General features: G+C 40.3%; 2 protein-coding genes across 2 annotated transcripts in view; both read right to left on the bottom strand.

The window, feature by feature from the left end:
- ubash3ba (ubiquitin associated and SH3 domain containing Ba) overlaps positions 1-6,280 on the bottom strand; it is a 34,720-nt gene extending 28,440 nt beyond the window's left edge. The window contains exon 1 of the mRNA XM_049592762.1: positions 5,425-6,280. Coding sequence (XP_049448719.1) covers positions 5,425-5,552 — 128 coding nt within the window. The 5' untranslated portion in view covers positions 5,553-6,280. The remainder of the gene's footprint in view (positions 1-5,424) is intronic.
- Positions 6,281-9,020: 2,740 nt separating this feature from the next.
- Positions 9,021-23,397, bottom strand: f11r.1 (F11 receptor, tandem duplicate 1). The gene is made up of 11 exons (XM_049592765.1): positions 23,262-23,397; positions 23,032-23,136; positions 19,284-19,343; positions 17,893-18,009; positions 16,902-17,048; positions 16,519-16,721; positions 16,325-16,427; positions 15,973-16,080; positions 13,151-13,163; positions 12,392-12,452; positions 9,021-11,059 (listed from the first exon to the last, which is right to left on the bottom strand). Exons 2-11 carry the CDS (start codon positions 23,078-23,080, stop codon positions 11,024-11,026), a joined length of 897 nt encoding a protein of 298 aa, XP_049448722.1. The 5' UTR covers positions 23,081-23,136; positions 23,262-23,397; the 3' UTR covers positions 9,021-11,023.
- Between the last annotated feature and the right edge of the window lie 3,366 nt (positions 23,398-26,763).

The following is a 26,763-nucleotide window of genomic DNA, read 5'->3' as shown; positions in this document are numbered from 1 at the left end:
GGAGTGGTTACAACCATGCCACAATAAAATAGAGACAACATTCTGACAGTTACTCATTCAATTGATTATCCTGGGAAATGCCCTTCAAATAACTACCTGACTTAAAATTAAAAGATCTGACCGAAGTGTTTCTCAATTGCAGCCCCACTGTCCAACCAAAAGTGGTCCAACCTTAATGTTTGTCTAATCCCAGCATACAGCTATCAATAGCAAAACCAACAGGATGAAAGTCTGTGTGTGTGTGTTTGTCACGTTTTCAGTCGGATCAGTTTCCAAACCTGCTTCCGACCATCAGAAACCACCAGAACAGGGAGAGAGACCACTGTCCATCCTGCTCCTCTCTGATTACACTGGTCAATTCCTGAATGACTCAGCAGAAAATTCCCCCAATTAAAATAGAGGGACTGTTTCTGTGTGTGTGTGTGTGTGTGTGTGTGTGTGTGTGTGTGTGTGTGTGTGTGTGTGTGTGTGTGTGTGTGTGTGTGCGTGTGTGTGCATGATTCATGCTCCCTACTGGCTTAAAAAAACTCCTCAAACACAATGAAGCCCTTGTTCCCTGAAGCTATGACTGATAACTGATTTTCCTATTATTCCTTCTTCCTCTCCCACCAAAGTCTTGGGAAGGGCCTGACAGCAAAATGTGCAAGTCAGATGTTTATTCTAAAGTTTCACTGCAATGTGTTTGGGTTGGTGGCTGAACCAAAGAGTACAAGATGACAATCTGCACAGCTGAGGAGGTTCCAGAAATTGGAATAGCTTTGTAGTTGTTCTGTACAGTACTTGCATATCTATATGCATCTTCTCCTACCGTCATCATTGTTTTTGGTTCAATTTGTCTGTTTGTTTTTGTTTGTCAGAAAGATTACAGAAAACCTCAGCCTAGCCATCAGAAGAAAATGGTGGCAGTGTACCTTTCTGCAAACCATGGATATGTTACTTTTGCACATTTCATACGCATCATATTAACATTTCTAAAGTGACGTAATATAGGCTGAATTTGTCACTGCAAGGTGGAGGGGCAGATGGACAGTGTGTCACCTAGGCAAGACTACTGCCATACTGCAGACCACTGATCCGAGACCAACAAACTGTTGGGTTTTGGCAAGTCATTGCTGTGTTTTTAGTGGCGTTTAAGCTCCATATATGGGCGTTTTATAGCAACCTGCCTGTGTTTATCAGGTGGGTTTTTAGACACCAAATGTGGGTGTTTTGTAGCGATCTGTCTGTGTTTGTCTAGCAGTATTTAGGGCATCAAACGTAGGTGTTTCGTTGCTACCCATATTCCAATGGCCTTTTAGACATCAAATGTAGGTGTTTTGTAGCAACCTGTCTGTTTTTCCAGTGGCTTTTTGGGCACTAAATGTGGGTGTTTTGTAGTGACTTGACTGTGTTTATCCAGCGGCTTTTAAGGCATCACACCTAGGTGTTTCATGGCAACCCATCTGTGTTTTTCCAACAGCTTTTTAGGCACCACGTGTGGGTGTTTTTTAACAACCTGTCTGTGTTTATCCAGCAGCCTTACAGCATCAAATGTAGTTGTTTTGTAGCAACCGGTCTGTGTTTTTTGAACAGCTTTTTAGGCACCAAGCAAGGGTTTTTTTTTGTAGCGACCACTGTGTTTTTCCAGCAGCCTTTGAGACATCAAATGTAGCTGTTTTGTAGCTACCCGTCTGTGTTTTCCCAGCGGAGCGAAAGATAGTTGTTTTTGTTGTTAAGACAGTGCTGCTTTTTCTGCCGGGACTGTGCCCCGAAACAGGTATATTAAGCCAAAACATGATTGTTTTCTCACCATAACCAAGTGGGTTTTGTCCCTATACCTGACCACACATTAACCACAGCGTTGTTAAAATGTAAAGTTTTAATGTATCCACTATATAATAACATGCAAATCTAATGTATCCAAGTTTTGCAGAAATCTTTAATGTCAACTTTTATTCTGGCAATTGGGTTGGAAAAACTTCTTTCCTGATTTCCATGAAACTTGGTGGAAGGGTGTAGCATGGGCCAGGGAATAATTCCTCAATTTTTTTGATCAGATCCAAATCATGGGGCAGATACACAAATACTTTTTCACCTTAATAACAGTGCGAGATAGGGCATTTGGCCTTGGCAGAGATCTGTGGCACTCTAGTTGTTACTGTGTCTCCAGTGACATCAGACCAGACAGATCTGAAAGTAATGATGCTGAATTATTCTGCTTCATTATAATTTTATAGCTTCAAACAAAATCAAAGTGTATTAGTCTGCCATCAGTAATAGATGTGAGTTTGCAAATATAGCCAACCACAGTCTCTCATTGTGTCTGCAGCAGTTCATTAGGCAGCAAGAGAGAGAGCTGCAGACTGGAACAGTGAGAGTCTGGATGACCTTAGCCGCTGTTGCTGAAGATAAAAGGACTTAATTTTGGAGATACTGTATCTGTCTAGTTAGAGAAGAAAGACTTGTTCAACACTTCTGGCCTACTTAGCAAAACTGAGATAACTGCAGTCATTCTGAAATTTCAGTCTCTTGTTTTACTTGGGGAGACAGTTTTACATCCTACAACTCAGATACTGAAGCGAGTAATAGATCTGGGAGTTAATCACGGCGCTCTGAGATTACCGCCACTGCTGACGGAGACTCAAAGTGAACTATTTCAGATTTCTTTTGTTACATGGCACACAATTTTGAGGCACGCTGCACACACAGAAAGGCTTTTGTCGGGCTTGATATATAATGTGGGAGTCACTGACAACACGAACAATGAGAGGGGATGCTATGATTATAGATTATGCGATTAGGTGGAGTTCATACAGAGATAGGAGGCTGAGATGTAAAAACTGAGCCGTACAGAACTTCAATTAAAATTTGATACCTTTTCAGTGTCTGTGGCCGTATGTACCATATCAAAGGCTTCAGGAGTGAAAGGATTCAAGCTGGTGTTAAACGGGCTTAGTTGCCAGGGGTAACATAGGCAAGACAGGTTTTTAAAGCTTTCTTTTTAAAAAAAAAAAAAAAAAAAAGATATTTTTGGGGGCATTTTTAGTGTTTATTTGATAAGACAGACGAGCGTGAAAGGGGGAGAGAGAGAGAGGCAGTGATATGCAGCAAAGGGCCACAGGCTGGAGTCGAACCTGGGCCGCTGCGGCAACAGCCTTGTACATGGGGCGCCTGCTCTACCACTAAGCCACCGACGCCCCTTAAAGCTTTCTTTACAACATAAATGTTACATTCTGCATGTCTATAAAGTTACTCTCCCATTCATTGACAATGCTTATGTTGCTTTGTGGTCGAAAATATTGAGACTTTATGCCAAATACTGCTTAAACTCCCTCATGAAATTCTAAACAATCTCTTACAGGCTCGTGTAAACCAACTACTTCAGCATACTTTCAATTATTATGAATGGTTAAACTGAGATGTTATGACAGCTCACAAACACCAGTAGCAAGCAGACGACACGTTGTCATTTCTTAAATATAATTACATAATCCATAGACTGCATTCACAAGCCAACACTGCTTGTTTCCTGGCAACTTCTTCTCCAAAGGATGAATGAGAAGAAGTGTTGAGGAGCATGTATGAATTCCCACAGGATCAGGTTTTCATTGAAAACCAAGGGGAGTTGGCAGGGGAAACGTGTGACTCAGAAAACACTGAGCATCTCTCGTATTGTTCTTTTGTAGTGAGAAATATGTCCAAACAAGATATGGACACGTATGCACGCCCACAGATGAACCCTTACTTCACCTATACAAGTGTTGCTGCTGTTTTTCTGTTGCACTGGTGGTAGAAGGTAAGTGAAGTGTTGTAACACTATTTGAGGAAGTACTTAGGTCCTAATTTTTAAGTATTTGTGAGGCAGAAGTTGAACTTGTACTAATAACCTACATCTATTTGCAGTTAGTAGTAACTTTGCAGATGTATAATAATCATATAAAGTATGATGCATTGTTGTGCAGTGCATTTAACTATGTGACTGCAGTTAAAATGGTTCAGACTTTATATCTACCATAGGTGTAGATTCCTTTGGGGTTGCAGGGGGCACATCCCCCTCAACATTTAGGACATGTGCCACCCCCCAAAAAACATAAAGGTAGCATTACACTTTTTTGGACAAAATTGAAGACACAAATTGATGCAGAAAAGGCACAAATTGGTGCATAAACATTCACCAGAATGCAGGAAATCAAGTGTTTGATGCTCAAAATTTTCTGGCAGAAGACTCCAAACCTCCCATTTCATGTGTGGCCCTAACCTCACCCCCCTAATGCTGCAACAAAACCTATACCCTTGTTATCTACAACTTTAAAATGCTCACAGTGGCAGTGGCGTATGGTAGACAGGACCGGCACATGTGCATGTTAATATGATGGGCCCTTGTGCACGATTTTGCATCACGACAACTTCACACTGGACAAATTACCCTGCACTTATTAGCGCAAATCTGTATGTGACAAAAAATACCAAATAAATTAATAAAGTATTCATGCGATTAAATATTTTTTACAGTTTAGTAGTTGTTTTATAGTTATGTAAAGTAAACGTATAATTTCATTGCAGAATAGATTACTACTCTCTGACTGACTTTCACACACAAAAAACCCTGAATAACCTGATGGGGATGGGTTTACCTTTATGACGCATATGAAGCAGTTGGCCCCACTTTTTTAATTTAACATGAGCTCTTCTATTAACATGGAGGTATTTCTGTGGTGGCTATCCGAATCAGTTACTAGACCCTGTTCTATGGCCAACACGCTGTTGGAGGGCCTGCTCTCTCTACGCACTACCCGTACTGTCTATTTACATCCCTGCTCACATGTAAATATTAATAAGGGTTGTTAATAATAGTACTTTTACTTTTGAATTTCGACTACATTTTGCTGGAGATTCACACTTTTACTTGATATTTAATGCAGGACGTTGAGGCGTCTTTGCATTGTTTTAGTAACACAGGGATCTTAATATTTCCTCCATCATTGTGTGTAACATAATAACAACCATGCAACAATGCTAGTTTCTACAAAATGCGACTGGCGTCAATGTAAGTTTATTTCTAGTGCATTATTTGACCCCAAACTCAAGAAAATGTCACAAATATCTAAATAAATTAAATGTAATCCTTTAGTGTAACCCTCCTGTGGAGCATGCAATATGGCTGTGGACTCAAGAGCAGCATATACATCTTAAAAAGGGATCATTTGACACGACTTCATAGGCTGTGACATGTGGTAGCAGCATGCACAGCAGAGCAGTATCTCCTAACAATGGCAGAGATGCTTCAGATCAGCTGCTGCTGATGATGGGGCTGATAAGGAGGTATGAAACTTTGGCTGGAGAGTGAATATTTAGGGATGCTGCTGGGAAGCCTGATGTAACCTCCCTATGATAGTGCGTGTGTATGTGTGTGTGTGTCTTGGGACAGTGCAGCTGTATACTCACGCCCTGGTCTTGGGGAAGCCCATGGACAGCAGCACGTCCAGAGTGGACCCATGTTTGACGGTGCTCGGCCGGGTCTGGCGCTGCCTCCGCGGCGTCACTTTGGCATACAGTTCCTCTTTAGCTGCCATAACTCACTGCTCCATCGGTATGTCAGGTCCTCGGCTCCTCTGGGGTATTTTCATTTATTAAAAAAATGATAATAGTAATAAAAAAGAGAGGGATGGAAGCGGTGGGCTATTTAAACCAGGATGACTTGTGGAAGGCGGAAGCACGGAGAAAACATCAAACCTTCCGAGGAAAGGAGCATTTCTGTGGGTTTGACAAATGCTCGGAGCTGGATCAAGCTGCCTCCTGACGGCTCGCACATAAAGTCAAAGCCATCAGCAGGGGGGTCAGCCATGGGAAGTCACTTCTGCTCTCTCAGCCGTGCCCCCGATACACAGTCCCCGACCGAGGTGAACATGTCTGCTCCCTGCTCACATACGGTCCGCTGAATGAAAAATCAGATGCTGGTTGAGCTTTCTTCTCCACACGATGTCTTATTTATGAATGGGTCCTGAGTGAGCGGAGTTTCAGCCTGTAGAAGGTTGCAGCTCCAACTGCGCGGCCCCTCCAGTTAAAGGGGCAGAGCACATATTTGTGAGAGGACAGGAAGTCTGTGCGGGGTTGTTGTTGTTTTTTTTTTTTCAGGCTGAATTTGGGTTAAACTGAGAGGAACACACTCCCCTCTCGGTCAGACGCGCTGTCGTTACACTTGAAGGATACAAAGTAATCACATTAGTCGAGGCGGTGGGATGAAAAGTGGCGAGGAAGAGCTGGATGGTGGACAAAGTTGATCACACTTCCTGTCTGCGAAAGTGGGTGTCGCAACTCCACGCATGCGCGGTGCGCGGCAAGGCGTGCAGAACGCCATCCTCAGTTGCCATAGCAACTTAAGGGTTGCAGACTTTGTAAACAATAATATAAAAACATGTAAGTTTTAGCTACATTTAAAAATATGTCTTTGACATGTAGTTTTCATTTTAGTAAATTTCACATTCAATCATTCAACTGTGTGCATTTTATTTTGAAATGTGTATGATGGGATATACAGCTGCTAAATATTAAAATGTATCAAATCAAATGATTAAATAGGAAACTTAAAAACGTATTATATTGTGCTATATTGTACAAACTGTAGCTCCTAGACTGGCAGAACTTGGCCTTACTGTTTCATAAGTGGTAGGTAGGGTTGCAGCAATATTTTAAGGTATATGAATACTCATGGTTATCATACCATGTACAATTGCTTATCTACAATATTGAAAGAAAAAATGGAACTGGATTTTAGTTATTTTCAAAGGGGAGACTTTTTACACATACTTTCATGAACAAAATGGTTTCACATTTCAGTTATAGTAATAAGCATTTGTTCAACCATCAATAACTCTTCCATTTTCATTCCTGTAAGGGTCATTCTGACTGATAATTATATACATTCTGCAATACTGTGATACCACAATATTTTCTGAGGTAGTTATCATACCGTGAAAATCTCATAACATTGCAACCCTGGTGATAAATTGCTGTGTATCATGGAAGCTGTCTAAAGCAGGGGTGCCCAAACTTTTTCCCTGGAGGGACCTATACCAGGCCCTGGGGACACTGCTCAGCCAATTTCCCAGTGGCCAGTTGCGGTATTGCTGCTGCTGCAAAAAAAAATCCCCTGTGGCCTTAAAGGCATTGTATTCGTAAGCCACCATTATAACACATCAACTCCAAACAAGGCCTTTTTCTGTTTGATACATGGTGGCTTCTTTTTGTAATACTTCCCTGGAGCAGAGAAAAGCTACTTAAAAGTCTGTGACATCATCACAATGTAAAGTCTACGAGCCAAGTGGGAACTCATAGGCAGAGCCAGCGGGAGAAACTCTGCTGCTTATATTCAGTGGGCCACATACCGCAGATGTAAATCCAAAATTTAGAGACTTTTTTGGCGTATGCACCAGGTAAGCAACTACCCTGGAATGAATTGGTGCCATCTTGGCATCTGGTGTAAAGGTATTACTATAAATCTATGACTTATATGTATTTCAGTGTGTGCAGTGGATTTACGGTATGGGTTAGATGAGGAGAAGTATGCAGACGAAGAGGGGTGATGCTGATGGGTTGGTTTATTTATTTATCTGGGCTTGGTTGAGATGGGGTTTGTTTATTTAATGTCTAAGACTGTTGTTTATTTATCTATATTAATGGTTGTAAATAAGTTTGGGATAGTTGTTGACAATTTCCCTTTTATACGAGACATGAATACTGAGAAGGGGGTATAAGTGGACACTTGTCCCTGCTCCTTTTTGAGCGTTTGTTGATGTTTTGCTTGTTGTTGTTGTATTGTATTGTATTGCTAAGATGCAAAATGGTACCAGGATCCCAAGTTCCTTTAATTGAAATGCCTTTTGTCCCTGTGTCACTGTCTCTGCCTCTCCACTGTTTCCTTACCTCAGTCGCACCAAACTGACCTCCTGTGCAAAGTGTCACTCTGCCCGCTGTGCTCAGATAATGAAAAAAAATTCACAATTAGGGATCTTACATATTTAAAGAGCATAACCTCATGAAAAATAAAACAGCAATTTACATTTTCATTTTGAATTAATAATTTCAATTTATTTTTCACTAGAAACATCAGGTGGGTCACATCAAACCTTATATCAGGCTAACTTTTGCCCTTAGGCCCAACTTTAGGCTTACTTGGTCTTATCTTTGCATTTACAGTTTCATGTGAACTGGGCACTGTTAAAAAAAAAGATATCTTACTGAAAAGTCACAACACAAGTACTTTCTTTGTAAGCGGACACTTAGGAATCTGTAAACCACACTTGACCTCATGTACTGGCACAACTTGGCATTATTCCCTTTCACTGATAACATTGTTGTGAATCATAAAAGCAATCTGATTGTATCACAGAGATGAATGGGAATATTACTTTCTTGTGTGAACCAAGCAGAGTTGAAAGCATTGCTTGATTATTGTGATTAAAAAAGGTTTACCTGGACCATGAACTGCCCACCATTAGAGGGCCCAGCTTTAGAACTCATGTACTCTAAAAGGCTGGAAAGGCATGTGTGTTTTTATATCTTGATTATTAGAAATACAAAGACAAGTTCACTGCATCAACAGCAGCTCTTAACTTGCAAATTTCAGCAAATATATTTAATGTTATCTGTGGCAAGAAATGGATGTTATGGCTGGTTGCAAGGCAAATGTAAAAAACACCTTATTTTCATACTGTGTGTCGTGTTCAGATCAGAGGGATAAGGAGGCCATTCACTGGAGCAGTCAAGCTGCCATGCTCAGTTATATACTTTCGGTTTGGGTGCGTTTGTTTTTCTTTGATCCTTTGTCATGTGATGTTTCATTAAGTACACTAACTGTCAGTCTGCACCTCTAACTCTGTAATTTGCAGCCAGTGAACTTGTCAGTAAAATCAACTTGTCAGTTTCCTGCCGCGCCCTCACAAATACAGAAACAGAAGCAGAAGCAGAAAAGATAAGCAGTTTTCTGCTGCTTGACTAATATTCAAAGCTGAATATTATCTCACTGACACATGACAGCAGACTCTATTTTAAAACATTTTATTATCCAATACGCAATGCAATGTTACAATCATCAGCTGATCCATCAGCTCTATGTTACAAAGGTCAAGCAATGTAAAAAAAAAAGTTTCCCAGTGTTAGTATTTAACATGATAGATTATATAAAGTCATCTTACATGAAGATGTCTAGCCAACACATCCCCTGAGAATCTGTGGATATCCGTGACAAATGCATGTCACCTTATTGTCTGGAGGTAGACAGAGCTGATATTAGGACCAGTGTGTCACAACAGTTTGGGTAAAGAATCAATATAAGGTTAAACAGGATGCCTAGAAACCAGATCATTTAAAAACCTGTTAAACACACCGTCATTAACTAGCATCACAGCTGACATCTGTTTGCTTTAACTGAAAGTAGAGCATGGCAATATATCAACATTATATCGATATGATGAGACTATGATACGATATGATATGAAGACTAGATATTTGACTCATGGATTTTAGGTATCATGTTGCCTTTTCCTGATCTTTAAGGCTATGTTACAGTAAAGTGATGTAATTTTCTGAGTTTACCAGACTATAATAGCTGTTCTATTATTTGCCTTTACTGACTCAGGCATTATATGCACGTTACTGAATATTGAAAAGAAAAAAATAACATTGTGTGGCTTCAGCAGGGAAAAAGCCACACAATGAGCAAGGTGGAAGCATCTGAATCACAAGCACCATCAGATGAACTGTATATTTTCATATACTTACAAGTCCTTTATTCTGTTGAATAATTTATTTCTTACTTTATGTATTTTTTTATACAGATTTTTTTTTTAATGAAGCCATATTATTGATGTATGAAATGTTTATCCCTTGTGTCGTGGGTCTTGCACAGGGTGAGTAGGAGGCTGGAGTTGGACTTAAGTTGGACTGCTGTTCACTGATTGTTTTGCATGATGAAAAATAAAAATTGCGAGTCGCAAGTATCGAGATATTTGGTGAAAAATATCATGATATTTGACTGTCTCCATGTTGCCCAGCCAACAGGAAGTGTACTGAACTGTTCGTCTGCACCCTGTAAAATACCAATCAGCTTCATGTAGTTTACACACTTGTGTATCAGAGACAACACCACCAGACAAATATAATAAAAGTTCAACTAGACATTACATGCTAAAGAAAACGTGCACTTCAAATGTTACTGTCATTCAAGCAGTAGTAGCAGAGTTTCTAGTTGATGTGAGGAAGCACAGAGATAACTGATTTTATTTTTGTTCTAAATTACGGTGTTATTTACATGAAAAGCAAACTTAAACATTAAGAGAAAAGATTATTATACGTCACAGCAGTTTTGTGGTTTGTTGAAAAGGAAAAACAACTCTCAGAGACAATCTATGATCCATCTATGATGCACAAGCTCCTTCAGTGGCTTTGCTCAGACACACAGACTGAATGATAAGAGAGTCACACAGCAGGAAATTAAGATGGTGGGTCAGAAAATGTAATAAAAATGTGTCTGTAAAAGAAGTTTTATCAAGCTTTAGCGTATTCGTGTCCATTTTCCTTACAAAATAACTCATTTACGTGCCTGGGCTTTCCTTGTTACCACTACTGGGAGTATGTGTATTCCATTTGATTTGATATGTTCACATTCAGATGCATCATTTAAACAGTGGGAGGCACAGAAAATCAGGAGCACACAAAAACACAAACTCCAAACATAGATCAAAAAATGTCCGTGGCTAAAATGCGTCACTGGTAGCCACAGCTCATTCTATTATCATAACCTATCAACGTATCAAAGAGGACACATCACTTGTATGTGGTCAGTTATTTTCCTATGACGTTGGTGCATCTGAGAAACTAAAGTAGACAGGCTGGGTCAACTCACACAATCACACTGGCTTATAAAAACTGCAACTTCGAAGCAAAAAAAAAAAACAAAAAAAAAAAGTCACTAAAAACTTTGGGAAATCCCACGCTGAGTCATTTAAAACCAAGGTGATCTCCTGTCTTGGTTGTTTACTGCAGACTATACCACGAATGATGACTTCTGTTTGAATTCCCCCTGAAATAAATAATATCAAACATCAGAACATTTTTCCGACAGCACTCAGTATGTCAAACACTGAACTGAAAACTATGAATTGTCCTTAAAAGGACAGTTCAGTTTAATTGAAGTGGGGTTGTATGCGGTGCTTATCCACAGACGGTCGGCACGCCCCCAGTTTTGAGAAGCAGGCTGGAGTCTGGCATAGAAGCTAAGCAACCTACTGCTGTGGTCAGCAACAAAATGTATTTTAGTCACCTAAAAAAAGTCCCATCTAAAAATATCAACATCAGTTTAAGTGTGTGATATAGAGAATATTTTCACTTCCTCATCTCAATGTCAGTTAGGGCTGCCACGATTAGTCGTCTAATCGACTATTAAAATAATCTGTGACTATTTTAGTAGTCGACTAATCGGTTTGAGTCATTTTTCATAGAAAAGTACTATAAAAGTACCCCAAAATATTCTTACTGCAGCTTCTTACGTTCAGATATTGGCAGCTTTACACACTCTCCCATGACAGTGAACTAAAACCCTTTGGCGTGAGTATGAAACAAGACATTAGATGACGTAATTTTGGGGTTTGGGCGAGACAGACCGACATTTTTCAACATTTTAACACACTTTTCGATGAAATGATTAGTCGACTAATCGAAGAAATAATCGACAGATTAGTTGACAATTAAAATAATCATTAGTGGCAGCCCTAATGTCAGTCATTGATTTCCCGGAGAAAATGAAGCTGTTCCATCGCTCTCTTCAAAGCCAGACTCCATTGAGAAAAACAGTGATTTAATATTGCTGATCACAGGAGCTGCTGGTCTACTGCTGCCTCGTTCAGTTAGTTAGTCTGTGTTACTGTGTGAATCTGCCATTTAAAAGGGTTAGTTCAGCTTCACCAAAGTCACACAATAACACAAACTAACTAACTGAACAAGGCAGCGGTAGACCAGCAGTTCCTGTGTTTAGCAATGTTAAATCACTGTTTTTCTCAATGGAGTCTGGTGGTTTTGACGAGAGCGTAGATGGGGAACTGAAGTCGTTAATGGTTTCCCCATTGGAACAGGCTGTCTGAAGGAAAGGTAAAGCGGTGAAAATACTCTCAATATAGCGTACAATTAAACTGTTACACGTTTTGTTGCTGACCCCCATCCCCAACAGTACATTGCTTAGCTTCCATGTCAGACTCTAGCCTGCTTCTCCAAACTGGGGTCATGCTGACTGACATCTACTGTATGTAATACACTGTCTATGGGTCAGAACGCCATTCAAAAAACTCAACTATCGCTTTAACAGATATACCTGACTGTCACATAAATCTCGTGGTATGACAACAACGCTCATACTTACATCATCATCATCACCACCATACACTGTTGTGGGCTGGTAGACCACGCTGGGCTTCGGTTTGCTGCGGGAAGAATGAAAACAACATGTTGAGCTTGTCACAGATACCCCTTTTTCCACCAACACTGAACAAGTTCTGCTCTGGTTCCTGCGCCTAATTATGAACTGTTCGGAGCATTTCGACCAAAAATAGATTGTTTCACAACCTGAAAAGTTGGTCCCCAGCTAGAACCAAAAAATAGGTTTTCTTTCACCTGAAGTGCAAACTGACAACATCAGTCAGTGTGTCATATTATACAGTTTGGGAAAAGAATGGAGTCTTGCATGTAATAGTCTCCTGCATAATGCTTGTTTTTTGGATAAAAACAAATATCTGTAATAACAGAGCAAAAGCCTGCAGGTAATCAGTGTGCTCAGCAATGTTGCTACAACTCTTTACTTCTGTTGAGCATTATGAAACACCTTCTGCTGATGACGCATCCTTTATTACAATGGCTCGACTCAAAACTGGTGGAAATGTGGGCTGGTTCAATAGATAGCACCAAGGTCTAAGAATCCTGAACAGAACCAGTTCGAGAACCAGAGCATATCTGATGGAAAAGGGGAAGAGAGGTAAGAGAGAGCCGACCAATTTACACATGTAATCTGAAGGAAACCTGCATTTCACTGAGTAAAAAGTGTAAAGTCAGTCTGAAGCCGCAAACCCATGTGGATTATCTGCTAAAGCCCATTTCAAAGTATAGAAAAAGAAAATCCTCTTACCTTTCGGTCTTCTCTGTAAAGGGAAGAAATGAAACAGCGTCAGTAGGATAAAGCATGTGGTACACGTAACAAATATGCAAATGACGTGCAAAAGTCTGCTTTTTCTGTTGCAGCTGACAGACGATATTGTCTGTCAGTCAGAACACTAGATCTTACACCTTCACAAACCAGTCAAGTCGCAGTTACAGTTTACATCTATGTCTGTCTAGACTCAATGTTTCAGATATGGATGTTGATGCAAAGAAGCTACATATTCTAAGACATGGACCCAACAAACACCCAAGATTAGTGCCACCAATTCAGTATCTGACGAAATGCCTCCCTTTCTGTTCCTGAGTTATGACGTTCAGTAATGAACAGAAAAGTGTTTTTGCAGAACATCATGATGTCATAGTACAGCTGAGCTTTGACCTTTTGGATATAAAATGTCATCACGTCATCATTTTATCCAATGAGACATTTGCATTAAATTTTGTCATAAATGGAGCAATGCCTGTGAGCTACTACAGGCAGTCAACTCCAGCTGCACTGATTTATACCCAAGTCATACATCACTCTCCATATGTCATCTACAGAATACACCCTCCCAATTTGGTAGCCTACTTAAGTTGCAAAATCTTCCCAGCTCTCCCTGTGCCTTGTCAATGATACTGCTGCCCTGCATCAGTATGGCTGCTAGGGCTGGGCGACGAAAATTCATATTTCGATATTTTCAGGCTGACTGGTGATACACGATATATATCTTGGTATTTTCTACAAAATGGGTGACATGTTCAGCTGCAAGTCAGAGCCACATTTGGGATGTCACAAGCACTTTTGTGAAAACAGACTCTCTCTATACAGCTGCACAACATGTTAATGAAAATTTAGGGCTGTACATTAACTTTTTGCACATTAACACTGGAGCTACAGTGGTTTAAAGGTTTGCAGCACAGGACACAAAACTAGAACGTGACTATAAAAGAATCAAGTAGGCCGAAATCCATTGTAGTATGAAACAACTAAAAATCTTAGGGGGTTAAAAAGTCGTTTTCCATCTGTTGGCCTTTCAAATGAAACTAGTGCTGGAAAATAATTTAAAGATTTTTATCTATTTAGGCTATTAATCTTATTTCTGCATAGAGCATCAACAGAGAGGTTATACAGTATATGTCTTGCTGTACATGAAATGTCTGTGTTGTCGCAGCAATTTTTAAACAGATCTGTCGCCGGCATCCATATCACACAATAGACTACAACTATCAAGAAGAATGGCAATGCACTATAATCCACATCACACACAAACTAGCAGCATAGCGCTGGATTGCATCTATGTGCATGTGGTAATTTCATCTCACAGACTGCGTAGCACGTACAACATATAGACTGATGTCTCACTGTAGACTAATTAACAGACAGATTAAACAGAGGAGCAGCTCTGTGTCACTCTATGTTCAGCTGTTATAATAAACATTTAAAACGTGAGTTGTCGAACTGAATTAGCATATAAATTCTTGATTTATGGCCCAAACCTTGTTTTTGAGCTTACAGTGACCTTTAAACTTTGACCACCAGAACTGAATCAGTTTATCCTCGAATCCAAATGGATGTTTGTGGTAGGGATGCACCGAAATGAAAATTTGTGGCCGAAGCCGAAGCCAAATAATATTAAACGCCTGGCCGAATACTGAGTACCGAATACCGAATATTGTTGTTTAGTTTTTCATTAGTTTTTGCTGATGAACCCCCTCCAGATTAGTGTTGTCACGGTACCAAAATTGGATCCCACTGTATGATACCAATGAAAATATCATGGTTCTGAGTAGTATCAGGACACCACAGCGAAAATGAGGCAGATGTGCCTTTTGTCATTTATAAAAAGATAAATCACTTTTCTATAATACATCAATGATATTTCAATGGAATAAATTACTTATTGACTTATTCATACTTCAAAAACAGCATCAATGAGTGATGAACATAGGGGGGGTCAAAATAAAATAAATAAATAAAATAAGAATCAACCAGCCACCTTCCTCGCCTGACAAGTCCCTTCATAAGTAAAGAACAGTCCCTAAATTGTGGTGAGGTTTGTGGGCCGTGCACGGCTCGTTTCTCCTCTGACACGTCACATACAGTCTGTGTCCGGCTGGCTCGGCTGTTCAGGTACTTTTGGGCAGTCATGATGCCAAGAAGAGGATATTATTGGAGCCGACTTCCCGTCGCCGGTAAGCCGATGGCCGCCGTATTTGACAGGAATACATTACTGTCTGTGTCTGTGACCCCCGTTCAACCCACAACTGATGGGATTCGTCTTTCGTTTCTGCTGCTGGTTGAAATCTGTAGGCTGCTCGCACAGTGTGCTGAATGATTTAAGCCTATTTTGCTCACTCAAAACTATTTTTAGTCGCAAATGCGAGTGCCATGACGGGCGGATCGCCACACTGCCGACATTTTACTCAGCCCGTCACGGCACGCTGTTTGATTGCATTATCAAAACACGCCGCTATTATTCGGCCTTGCTTTTAACTTATTCCACCGAATACCGAATGTGTGGGGTTTTTTGCAATATTTGGCCGAATATATTCGGTTACCGAATATTCGGCGCATCCCTAGTTTGTGGCAACTCCGAAGAAAGTCCCTCAAAGTGTTCTTGAAATAGAGATTTGGACAGATATATGGACTGACAACCCGAAAACATAATGACTCCGGCAACAGCTATCACCGGCACTGAGGCATAAATGGCTGAATAATCAAAGATTTCTGGTGCTGTCAACACTGAATATCAGACTGTGGATTATCACAATAATTGCTATGACTATGATATAAGGGAGAAAACTCACTGGGCAGGTATCCTTTCTTGTGGGCATACCAAATGCCAAATCCCAGCAAGGCCAGTAGCAGCAGAGCCACTATTACCCCAGCGACAATTCCTCCAGTGTTCAAGTCACCTGGAAGAAAACATCACATTTTGAGATTCATTAGCTGAATAACAAAGACTGCAGTGTGATAACAACTGAAAATGAAACTGTAAAATTGAAAATGAAGATGTATGTATCTTAATGTTTGTATTGCAGTTTGTATTGGTTCCTTCAATGCAGCCAAACCTGTTGACTATCCTTTAAGAGCTGGCATGCAGCAAACCACACCAGCTGAAACTAGTTTCAATATTACTACAGTGAGAGGAGTACTTACGAACTTCCATTGTCTCAGCTCTACAGCGCTGTGGAGGACCAACGTCGTTGAAAGCCTCACAGCTGTACTGACCGGAGTCCGCTTTGGATGCAGCAGGAAACTCCTGAACAGGCAGACGAGGTATATGTTTAATTTTAAAGTCCACTGACAACTGTCACAGTTTGAATGGTGCAAAGTAATAAGTTGTGGCTCACCAGGTTGCCATTGTCTGCATTTAGCTTGTAGGTGGCATTTCTGAAGGCGGCAATCTTGCTTGGTTCGGGAGGCAGAAGGACGTTGTTTCTGAACCACCTGTATTTGGGTGGAGGTGAGCCATCGTTGTCGTGGCAGGACAACAGGGCTGACTTGCCCGTCGTCACCGAGGAAGGGATCCTACACAGGGGCTGAGACGGAGGCACTGTGGGACATAACATTCACTTTCATTCTCAACATGTGCAGGAATACACAACTTCCACTGCAGCACATACATTTCAGACAAATAATTAGTATTAGAGTTATTTTATGGCAGGAATGAGAGTCATGGTGGATTATACTTGAAGAGATGTGTTTGCAGAGTGTAATTATAAAGGATCCTCACCCAGAACAGTCAGCGTCACTCTAACTTCCCCAAACTGGCCGCTGCTGCTGCCGGACACCTCACAGTCGTACACTCCATTATCCTTGCGGGTCACTTTGGTGAATCTCAGATTATCACCGTACATTGTCACTCGGTTGGCGTACGGAGCTGTGAAAGAGTGGCAGCATTACACAACAGACTCAAAAGCATTCGGAGCACATACCTCTGCTAAAGCTGCCCAGTCCTCTGATTTTGTTCTCTAGTAACAACAAATATTTGGAGACTCTGAAAGTGAATCTGGATCTGCATCACAGTGTGACAGACGATCATCACACAGGGAGCTACAGGAGGGTGAAGCTAGGGTGGGGTGACATGGAGAAAATCAAATATCACAATATTTTTAACCAAATTCAACGATATTGAAGATATTGTAGGATTGATCTAGCTGATCACTAGTGGTTAAGACTACTGAGTTTGATGCGGAGGATCAGGGGTTTGATCCCAGGTAGGGCAACACATATCCAGTGCGGACCCTTGGGCAAGGCTCTTAATGCTGCTAGCCTTCTTCAGGATGAGTGAAGCCGCAAATGCAAGAGTCATACTGGCTTAGACATTGCTAAGGTATATAAAAATAAATTCTGGCCCTTGGACAAATGTAGTTAATGACCCCTGTCATACAGTATAGGACACAAGAACAAGAACAAAAATGGTACATGAATTTTAGAAAAGATAACCTTTTTTAAGACTGGTTGAAACAATAAATCATACAGGGTACAACTCCACTGAAATACAATCCCGTCAGCTACTTCAATGTGTGCATTGCAATTTAGTCTGTTTTTGCCTCTTCTTACACTGTAGGCTGCCATGGAAATGTCCACCAAATTTCATTAAAATATTTTAATGTAGTTTTTTGAGATATTACTTTAACCTTCCTCCCTTGGTGAGAAAAAAAACCTGCATGTGTCAACATGCTACAAAAAGACGCAGTTGCAGAGATTGTTAATGTACTTACATGTTAGTTTCCCATTAAAGACCACATACGTCTGTGAGCCTTTTGGGTCCTTAAATTTCCACTCAACTCTGGGACTGGAACCAAAGTCTGCTGAATGAGAGCACGTGAGGTCGACCCCTGAAATAACAGAGTTCACAATTACACTTATGTTACACAAAATAAAAAAAAATATATACAGTTCTGAAATTATTAGTCCATCTTAAGTTATGCATGATCTTGAAGATTTAAAAAAAGAAAAACTCTCATTGAACTCCCTCAGGCCGTTTCAGTGACCAGACCTTCATCAGGCATCAGGGTTTGCCTGATGAAGGTCTGGTCACTGAAACGTTGCAGTATTAAAATAATTATTTTTGCAAGTTACACAGTGTGCAGGAGTCTTTTCTACAAGTTTTATTCTTCACATCTTTCTCCTGTGCACCTGTTTGGAAATAGATGTCTGAAATATTCCTTTGTTTTGAGGAAAAGCTGCCGTGAATCAGGCATTTTAGGATGCAACAATCACCCTTAAAAAAGTCTGCAAAATTCTCAAGGGGGTTGCTAAGCTACAAGGATATCCGTCAGCATTTGTAAGTCCTCCGCAAACTTCCCAACAGGAACATTCAACCATGCAAATTTATAACTAAATACGGAGAATTATGGAAAATGATCACAGGATATTTGACACAGGCCGACGCTTTGATTCCCTCATCAAAAGCCTACGGGATTTTTCCATTGGGTTTTGGATTATTGCAGAAATGAAGCATTGTGACAAACAAACATATATGATACTTACACCTTTTCTAACAAGATAATCTCCAGAAATAAACACCACTGTCATGATTACTGAAGTCTAAATGCAATCGCCAGAAGTAAATAGCTAACGTTAGGCTATAAACAAACTACACTACAGTCGCATGACATAACATAACCAACATAACAAGACTGGAAAGCCGTTTTTAAAGACAAATAAAAGCTTTAAAATTAGGTATTTACTGACATATTTTATGTCAAAGAAAAAAAACATTCATTTTTCTTTAAAAAAAAAAAAAACAAAAACACTGACTCTGAGGGAACCACGAGTGCAAAAATGCTAAATCATTTACAGGTTTTAAGACTCATTACTGGGGTGCTCTATACAGTATAACCAGCTCCACACAGTCTAACCTTGTTTAACTCTTCATCAAAAATGCACTACAGCGAGATGATGATATCTTCTGCACAGCGAGAACGTAAGACCCGTGAGCAGGATTCCTGCACGGCAAATAGTCTCACATTGAGAAACGAAACAAAGCCAACCTTCCCATATTTGCTCCTTAGAACAGAGTGAAAGGAAAAGTGGAAGCACAATCACTCTGGGACATATAATTTAGGCTTACAAAAGCTCATCTGCATTCTTTTCTTTCAGGACTCACCTTCATTCTCTTTCACTCGCACATTTTTGTTGTCGCTGGTGACTGTATAGCCACTCACACCTGGACAAACAGAGATTGAAATAAAACACATCATTAGACTTTGAAGTTTGATAACATGCTGTCACTATAACACATCACTGTAATTTGCAATGGTGAACAGATATTACAGTAGGCTATACAAACATTTTACACATTAAAAGGTTAGTTTAATTACGGATTCAGTTATTGGGATTGCGTGGGATGTAATATTGCCTCTAAAGCCTGGCATAACACACATTTATCAGCACTGTTTTAAAATGGGGGTGCTGAGTCTAAATTCTCACTTCCTTTAAGCACAGGTTTTGCCTTTAGTCTTGATGGATGTGATTATTAAGTCAGTGACTGCAGACACTTCTCTGTAGGTTTTAGCATCCATCCAAAGCAGACATTCATGCTGTTCTTACTCTGAGCTCTCACTAACATTGTAAAATTTAACATTTATAATTCATGACATGACATAAGATTAAAGATGCACAAGCATTCCACAAGTAGGAAAACTGCGGTCTATCAGGAAATCCTGAGATTTCATGTGGAATTTAAGGCTCGGAATATGAACAGCTGGAGGCCTGTATTTTTGATCTCCCTCACATGAGTTTAAGGCTACGTGAGATAAAAGCACTTTGTGTTATAATATTCATAAGGATAAACACAAGAAGCTGCAGCGGACACAAAGACTGAGGATGATTTAGATTAGCATCAGTTCTAAAATAATTTTTTCATCCGAGAATAACTTCCGAGATCAGAGCTCAGCTTGTTCTGCTTTGAAAAGTGGAGTCATGTACACCCGTCGACTACATGGAAGATAGGTTTGGGTCAGAGGATGACTGACAGGAGAAAGACGTGTTTATCAGGTATCAAAATAAAAGGCAGTAATTTTACCAGATTTCCCTGAATATTTTCTGTACTACTTAATTTTATGCAAAAATGCCAAAGATTTACTAGTCCCAGCTCCTAAAACGTGATTACTTACAAGATATGTCTCTGTTTTAGATCATTCTTACCTAGCTATTAACTTAATTTTATGAGCTAAATAGCTTTTTGTTTATTTGGTTCATTTTATACCTTTTATGCTACCCTACTGTTTTAGTCCTTCAGTTTTTAGCTCCAGTGTTTCCTCATGGGGGCCTACCACACTGAGAGCTGTTCCTGGTCAACCAATGGGGATGCCGTCCCGTGGACAGCTCTGACCTGGGTGGCTTGTAGGGCACTGCACCTTGGTGCGGAGCCTCCTGTCTGCCCGGGTCGGGGTGGTCTCTACGGCAGCACTCCCTGTGGCCGTGGAGCGTGGGCCCTCTCAGTGTGGACGGCCCCCAGAGGTGGCTTTTTCCTTGCCTCGGGTATCGGTGCTTGGCCATGTCTGTCTAGTGCTAGCTAGTGTATGTGGGTGTGGGTGTGGGTGTGTATATATGTATCTCTATGTGGGGTGGGAGGGTTGGGTTTTCTCTTTTCTTTTTTGTTTTCTGTTTTGGTTCTTTGTTGTTTTTAACCTCTGTGGGGCACTTTGTGTTACTGTCGTATGAAAGTGCCATATAAATAAAGTTGACTTGATTTGATTTAACTTTGCTAAAGGCAAAGGCTTCAGGGGGTTAATGGAATATTTTGAGCCTGAACACACCGTGCCGAGACCTTTTTTTAGACGAGTCGACTTGTCTTAATTAAAATTTTTGTTTAGTCGACAGGAAAATTAGTCGCCAAGAACATCCCTACTTAGAAATGACGCAAAATACCACTAAAAAAAATAAAAAAATAAAAAAATAAAAATGCTGGTTCTGTGTCCACAAACACTGGTAGAAATGCTGCGAAGGGTCACCAAAAAACAGCAGGTGTTGTTATTTGTTGGTGTTGAACAGTGGTCTGCAGTTTGGCAGCCATCTTGAATAGGAGTCTAAACTAAATACCTCAATAAATAACAACTAAACATTTCAGTTTTGAACTAAGTAAAGTAAGCAAGTTGTCAATGAGAACATGCAAAAAAAAGACAGCTTATATGAATTTATAACGACCAAACAATTAATGAATTAATATCTAAATAATAGTAGCTGCAGCCCTATGACCAAGATTTGTTAACACAATCTAACTGTGATGGGCTCTGTGAGGTTTAAATGATGTCACACACTCAAAGCTCAGATGCTGACAGTATGACATTATGATACAGTTCACATCCCTTGTCAAACGCTCAGAGTGTGCCCATAAGCCTTCAGGGTGTGGACAAAAAAAGAAGAAGCAGAAGAAGAAGTGGCTCATTCCTGTCTGCTGAGCCAGAACACTTCCGGTGAAACTGTCAACAGTGGCTGAAACTGTGTCTTTTCAGGAACAGCGGTGCAGTTACAACAGACACACAGACAGGCCACTAAATTATTGATGTACGCAGACACAGGCCTGTCTGTCACATAATATACGCATTTATTGCACCACTTTACATAACATTACACCACACTGCCATTACTTTAAGTGTTGGGAATTACACGATTTAACTGCCGCCTTGTTGTGTAAGCTCCAACTACAGGGAGCAGCAGTAGGAGCCAGTTAATCATTAGCTGTGTGCTAAGTCATTCATCGTACACATCCCTGAATTTCCAAGATTTAAAACATACAAATAGCAAGACTTTATATCAATGTGTGTGCCAATAGAAAACTCATACCGTTAATTACAAATTACAAATGGAGTTTTTGTTGTAGCTACTTAAATGACAGTTGGACGTCATCGACACCCTGCAGGTGTTTCTCACAGGCAGTCTCAGCTGAGATAAGCAAGCACAGTCACGGTTTTGGTGTGGAGATAAGCCTCCAGTGTAAAATGAAACCCGAGCACTCCATGGCTTCTTTTGTTTGCATACTGTGCTGGTTTCATGGTTGTGTGAAAAGTGTTCTTCAAAGTGAAGTACTGGGAGTACATGCAGGAAACTGAGTTCAAAGCCAGGCAGTACATTTCTCTGTTCAGTGCAACAAGTTCGAAGTGTTGTACAGGGTCTGTTTAGTACAGTAAGCTGTGCTATTGATTTGGGGTCATATCATCCAGCCGTAGTTGCCGATTAAAGTCCCTGTCAAGCTCAAATATGGAGTGTGGACTAGTAGCTAAAGAGGTGCCGGTTCATCTCCTGGGCACTGTGGATTTATCTTTGAGCAAGACACCGAACCCCAAAATGCTTGTGGCGTTCGTCCATGGGAAGCCCCCTCCCTCTGACATCTCTCCATTTAATGTATGTAAGTCCTGCTTGTGCATGTGTGTGTATTATGGGCCTGTGTGTGTTTGACAAGAGAGTGAAAATCTGAATTTCCCCTCAGAGATCTAAGAGGAACATCTTCTTCTTCTTGAGTTTATTGATCTAACCTCACTGGACCCTCAGGGCGAAGCACATTTTCTGCTGTCATTTAAGTTTAACTAGACATTACAGTAAAAGTTTTAAATATCCTACAACTTGTACACTGCAAAATGAATCATATGTTATGGTCTCTGATGTCAGCTTGACCTGCTCCTGCTCCTGAGCTGACACAAACACTACTACACTGTGCTTCCTGGACCAGGCCCGAGGCTCGTTTGAGGACGATGAGCACCAACAACTGCCCAAACAGTTTATTTAATATTTAGGGTCAAAATTGTTACTGATATTACAGCTGTTGTTGAGTTAAACTGTGCAACGAGAAAGATTTGAACGCGTTGACTGTCCTCAAAAAAAGAAAGAAAAAGCAAATGCCTAACATCACTCACCTGTCGCTGCGATGAACAAAGCCACCGAAACCAGCCCGCTGACAAACATGTCGACCAGTGTGGTCCTTCTCTGCTTCACCACGGATTCCCTTCTTCACAATACTTCTGGAAAATTCACAAGAAGTGCGTAAAAATCTTCCTCACGTCGAGTAAACACCCAGGTGCGTATATTTCTCGACTGTGAATTCACTGTATCGACTTTTTAATGTGCAGAAACCGTCTGCTCTCACCTGAGGAGTCCGCCCAGGTGACAACAAGCTCGGTAACTTCCGGATCCCCTCAGGTGGCTGCGTGGGTGACGACAGAGAGGAGGAACAGGTCTGACCGGAGCAGAGCTGTTACACAGCACATTTACATGCCGAGGCAGGCTGGTCGCTTATTAGCCCGGCAATATTTACATGAACACAGGAGAGATTAGGGTCAGGTCTTTGAACCCCTCCACCACTGTGACACAGATTGTTACATCCCTGTATTTAATCTGCTTCACTTTCTTCTTAAGGCTGGGTAAGGGTTTATTTTTCATGATGAGGCAGAAATAAATTATTTCTAACCTGTGCACTCCACATACACTGCTTATTATTGGCACCACAGCAGAAGTGAATCTGCCATGCATGCGTAAATCAAAATCATGTGGCATACTGTTTTTAAAATCTGTGATACATCAAAGTAAAATCACATGAACTTAGTCATAGTATTGTAAATAATAATGATTAAAAAAAAACCAATAAGCCAATATACCGTAATTTACTGTAAGCTGTCACTTTTCTTTTTAACACAGGACAAAAACAGGACACAAAGAAACAGAAATAAGTATACAATAAATGAATAAAAAGGCCCAAAAAGCTCAAAAGCTATTCATCCCTGTGACACAGTCTCTCATCTTGTCATTAACTCAGCTCAATTTTATTTATACAGCACCTTTCATACAAACATGCAGCCAAAAGTGCTTCACATGGCAACATAGCAATGATACAGACACAAGACAATAAAATATTATTAAGCAAAACAACCAAAACACAACAAACATAGAATAAAAAGAGAGTAAATAAAATAATTTAAAAATGAACAGGAGAGATAAAATAAGGTAGAAAACAATGGTTGAAACGTAAATACCAAGACTGTAATGTTAAGACATTTTAAAGTAAATCAGCGGAGGACCTTAGTGATCTGGCTGGAACATAAAATGATAGAAAATCTCTGATGTATGGAGGGGCAAGGTCATTTTAAGCTCTATAAACAAGTAAAAGAACTTTAAAATCAACATGTAAACATGTTCACATGTACACACTGTCCATTTTTCCCATTTCTCTCAACATCGCTCCTCTTGAGTCCTCATCCTGTGGGTTAACACTTCCATATCATACATCTCATTCACAATTTTCAGCCATTCTTCTTGTATTGGTGGTTCTGCCTTATTGTACCACCTCTTCGTGATGGCCTTTTTACAGGCTCCCAACAAGATTTTCAGTAGGTATCCGTCTTCTCTTAACACATATTGCCTAAGTGCAACACCATGCATGTTCTAGGTATATCATAATAACCCCAAAATTTTAATAATAACCAAATGAACATTTACCCGAAACTGCACAATTTCAGGAAAGAGCCAAAATACATGAGTATGATCCACACATCCACAGAATGATATTTACAGTTAGTAACATCACTATGAATTAGTCCACAAACAGCAGATATACAATATTTATATAATGTGTTTCCTTTCTAAGCATGTACACCACAATTAATTAATTCAATCAATAACACCGTTAATGTAACGACATGAGCACCTGTGATGTTGAAAGTTGAAAGTGAAACTTGGGTTTATATTCACCTGGTTGGAATTCAGTTGATAGAAGTCTGCTGCATGAGTCAGTCTGTTGAAATACCTCCAAACTAATCAGCAGTACATTACTACAGTCTGTGTCACACAGTCCTCCTGACTGCAGAGTGGACATGCATTTTTAGGCAACATGCTGATTCAAATCTGTGAGCAACCTCAGCCTGTCTGTGCCATGAGGAATTAGCTAAAAGGGAAAAATACATGTCCTTTACCCTACCTAACTGTATGCGCACATTTACAGTTGGACTGCTCACTCACACACTATACGTAGGTATAAATCTCAGTAACCAGGATCCAACATTTTGTGGAAAACCTTCACAGAAGTGTGGAGGCTGTTATGGCAGCATGTTAACACCCAAACTTTTCAACTGAGATGTCTGTCAATTACAAATTGTTGTGACCAGTAGTAGAAGTAGTAGTAGTATTGTGTTTTTTACTAACAAGAACAAGAGCTAAAGATCAACAAAAATGAAAATCTTAGCCAACAAATAATAATAATAAATAACAAACATAAGAAAATATGGTGTGTGCAAATTTCATCCTCTTGTTTTCATACTGCACCCTCGATGGCTTCTGCCTCTTTATTTTCTTTTACTCTAATGCTCTCCACCCAACTATTTCCCTTATATTCAATTTTTTAAAATATCAGTAAGTAATGTTTTTGTTTTTATTGGTACCTCCTGTCTGGGTGACGCCCTGGGCAGCTCCCTATGTTGCCTAAACTGCAATCACATACTTTTGGCGACATGGTTTATCATTTGTTAAGACCTCCATGAAACAGTGAACACATGAATAAAGTATTTCCACCACACAGACAAATCATCACATTGCAATATTGCAGCTCTCATGAGGGTTGTACACTATGCATTTCAGTCATTCATTCACTTTTCATAACGTGTTAGGGGTCACACGGGGGCTGGAGCCTGTCCCAGCCGACACTGGGTGAGAGGCGGGGTACACCCTGAACAGGTCACCAGACTATCACAGGGCTGACACGCAGAGACAGACAACCATTCACACTTACATTCGAATTTAGAGTCACCAATTAACCTGCATGTCTTTGGACTGTGGGAGGAAGCTGGAGTACCCAGAGAAAACCCACACTGACACAAGGAGAACATGTAAACTCCACACAGACAGGCCAGGTCCAACCAGGTACTCTCTTGCTGTGAGGCAATGCTAACCACTGCACCACTTCTCCACTGAGGTGAACTGTTGTTAGGATATTATAAGATCACAAACACACTCTTTTAGCCTGTTTGCGCAGTTATATTTATTTTTATCATATAACATGCTGATAATCCCTGAACTACTTGCTCTGACACAGTACTGCAAGGGCGTAAGTTTTATTTCAGCATTGCAACATTGAGGGGGACACATGTAAAACAGGGTGTCAAGGGCCTCCTCCAGAAGATTTTGAGCACTGAACTCTTAATTTCCAGCATTCTGGTGAATTTCAAAAATTTTTGCCTTTTCTGCATCAATTTAAGGTGTAAATGTCTTTAAATTTGTCAAAATAAAAGCCTCCTGCTTCTTTCACCTGCGTCCTCCCCAAAATCTACACCTATGTTTGCATTACTGCACATGTCTAAATGTTGGCATGCTTCCTCGTGGCTGTAATCCCTGCAATTCCTGCATTTCCTTCCTCTTTTTAACACCCAGTGCTTCCCTCTACAGGACACCAACAGCACCTTCAACATAATGCTCATACCAACTGAGGACATGCATGCTGGAGTTCATGCCAGAACACATTTAACTGCTTGGTTGGTTTAATTTAATGAGCATTGTTTGAATCTGACGCAGTTAAGTTTCAGTTCAGTTTATTGTCATTATACAGTACATAGTACAGCAGTGCTTTTCAGTGCAATTAAATGATTGTACTTTGACTACACACC

Source organism: Epinephelus fuscoguttatus, linkage group LG12 (assembly GCF_011397635.1).
Source record: "Epinephelus fuscoguttatus linkage group LG12, E.fuscoguttatus.final_Chr_v1".
Classification (NCBI taxonomy): Eukaryota; Metazoa; Chordata; class Actinopteri; order Perciformes; family Serranidae; genus Epinephelus; species Epinephelus fuscoguttatus.
Note: the sequence above shows the minus strand (reverse complement) of the source record. Positions and strands in the feature narration are given on the sequence as shown.

Coding starts and splice junctions, on each gene's coding strand:
- f11r.1 (XM_049592765.1), bottom strand. CDS start 23,080: ATGTTTGTCAGCGGGCTGGTTTCGGTGGCTTTGTTCATCGCAGCGACA. Junction 17,049..17,892: donor CTTTAATGGGAAACTAACAT/GTAAGTACATTA, acceptor ACTCTTTCACAG/CTCCGTACGCCAACCGAGTG. Junction 16,428..16,518: donor ATGCAGACAATGGCAACCTG/GTGAGCCACAAC, acceptor CTGCCTGTTCAG/GAGTTTCCTGCTGCATCCAA.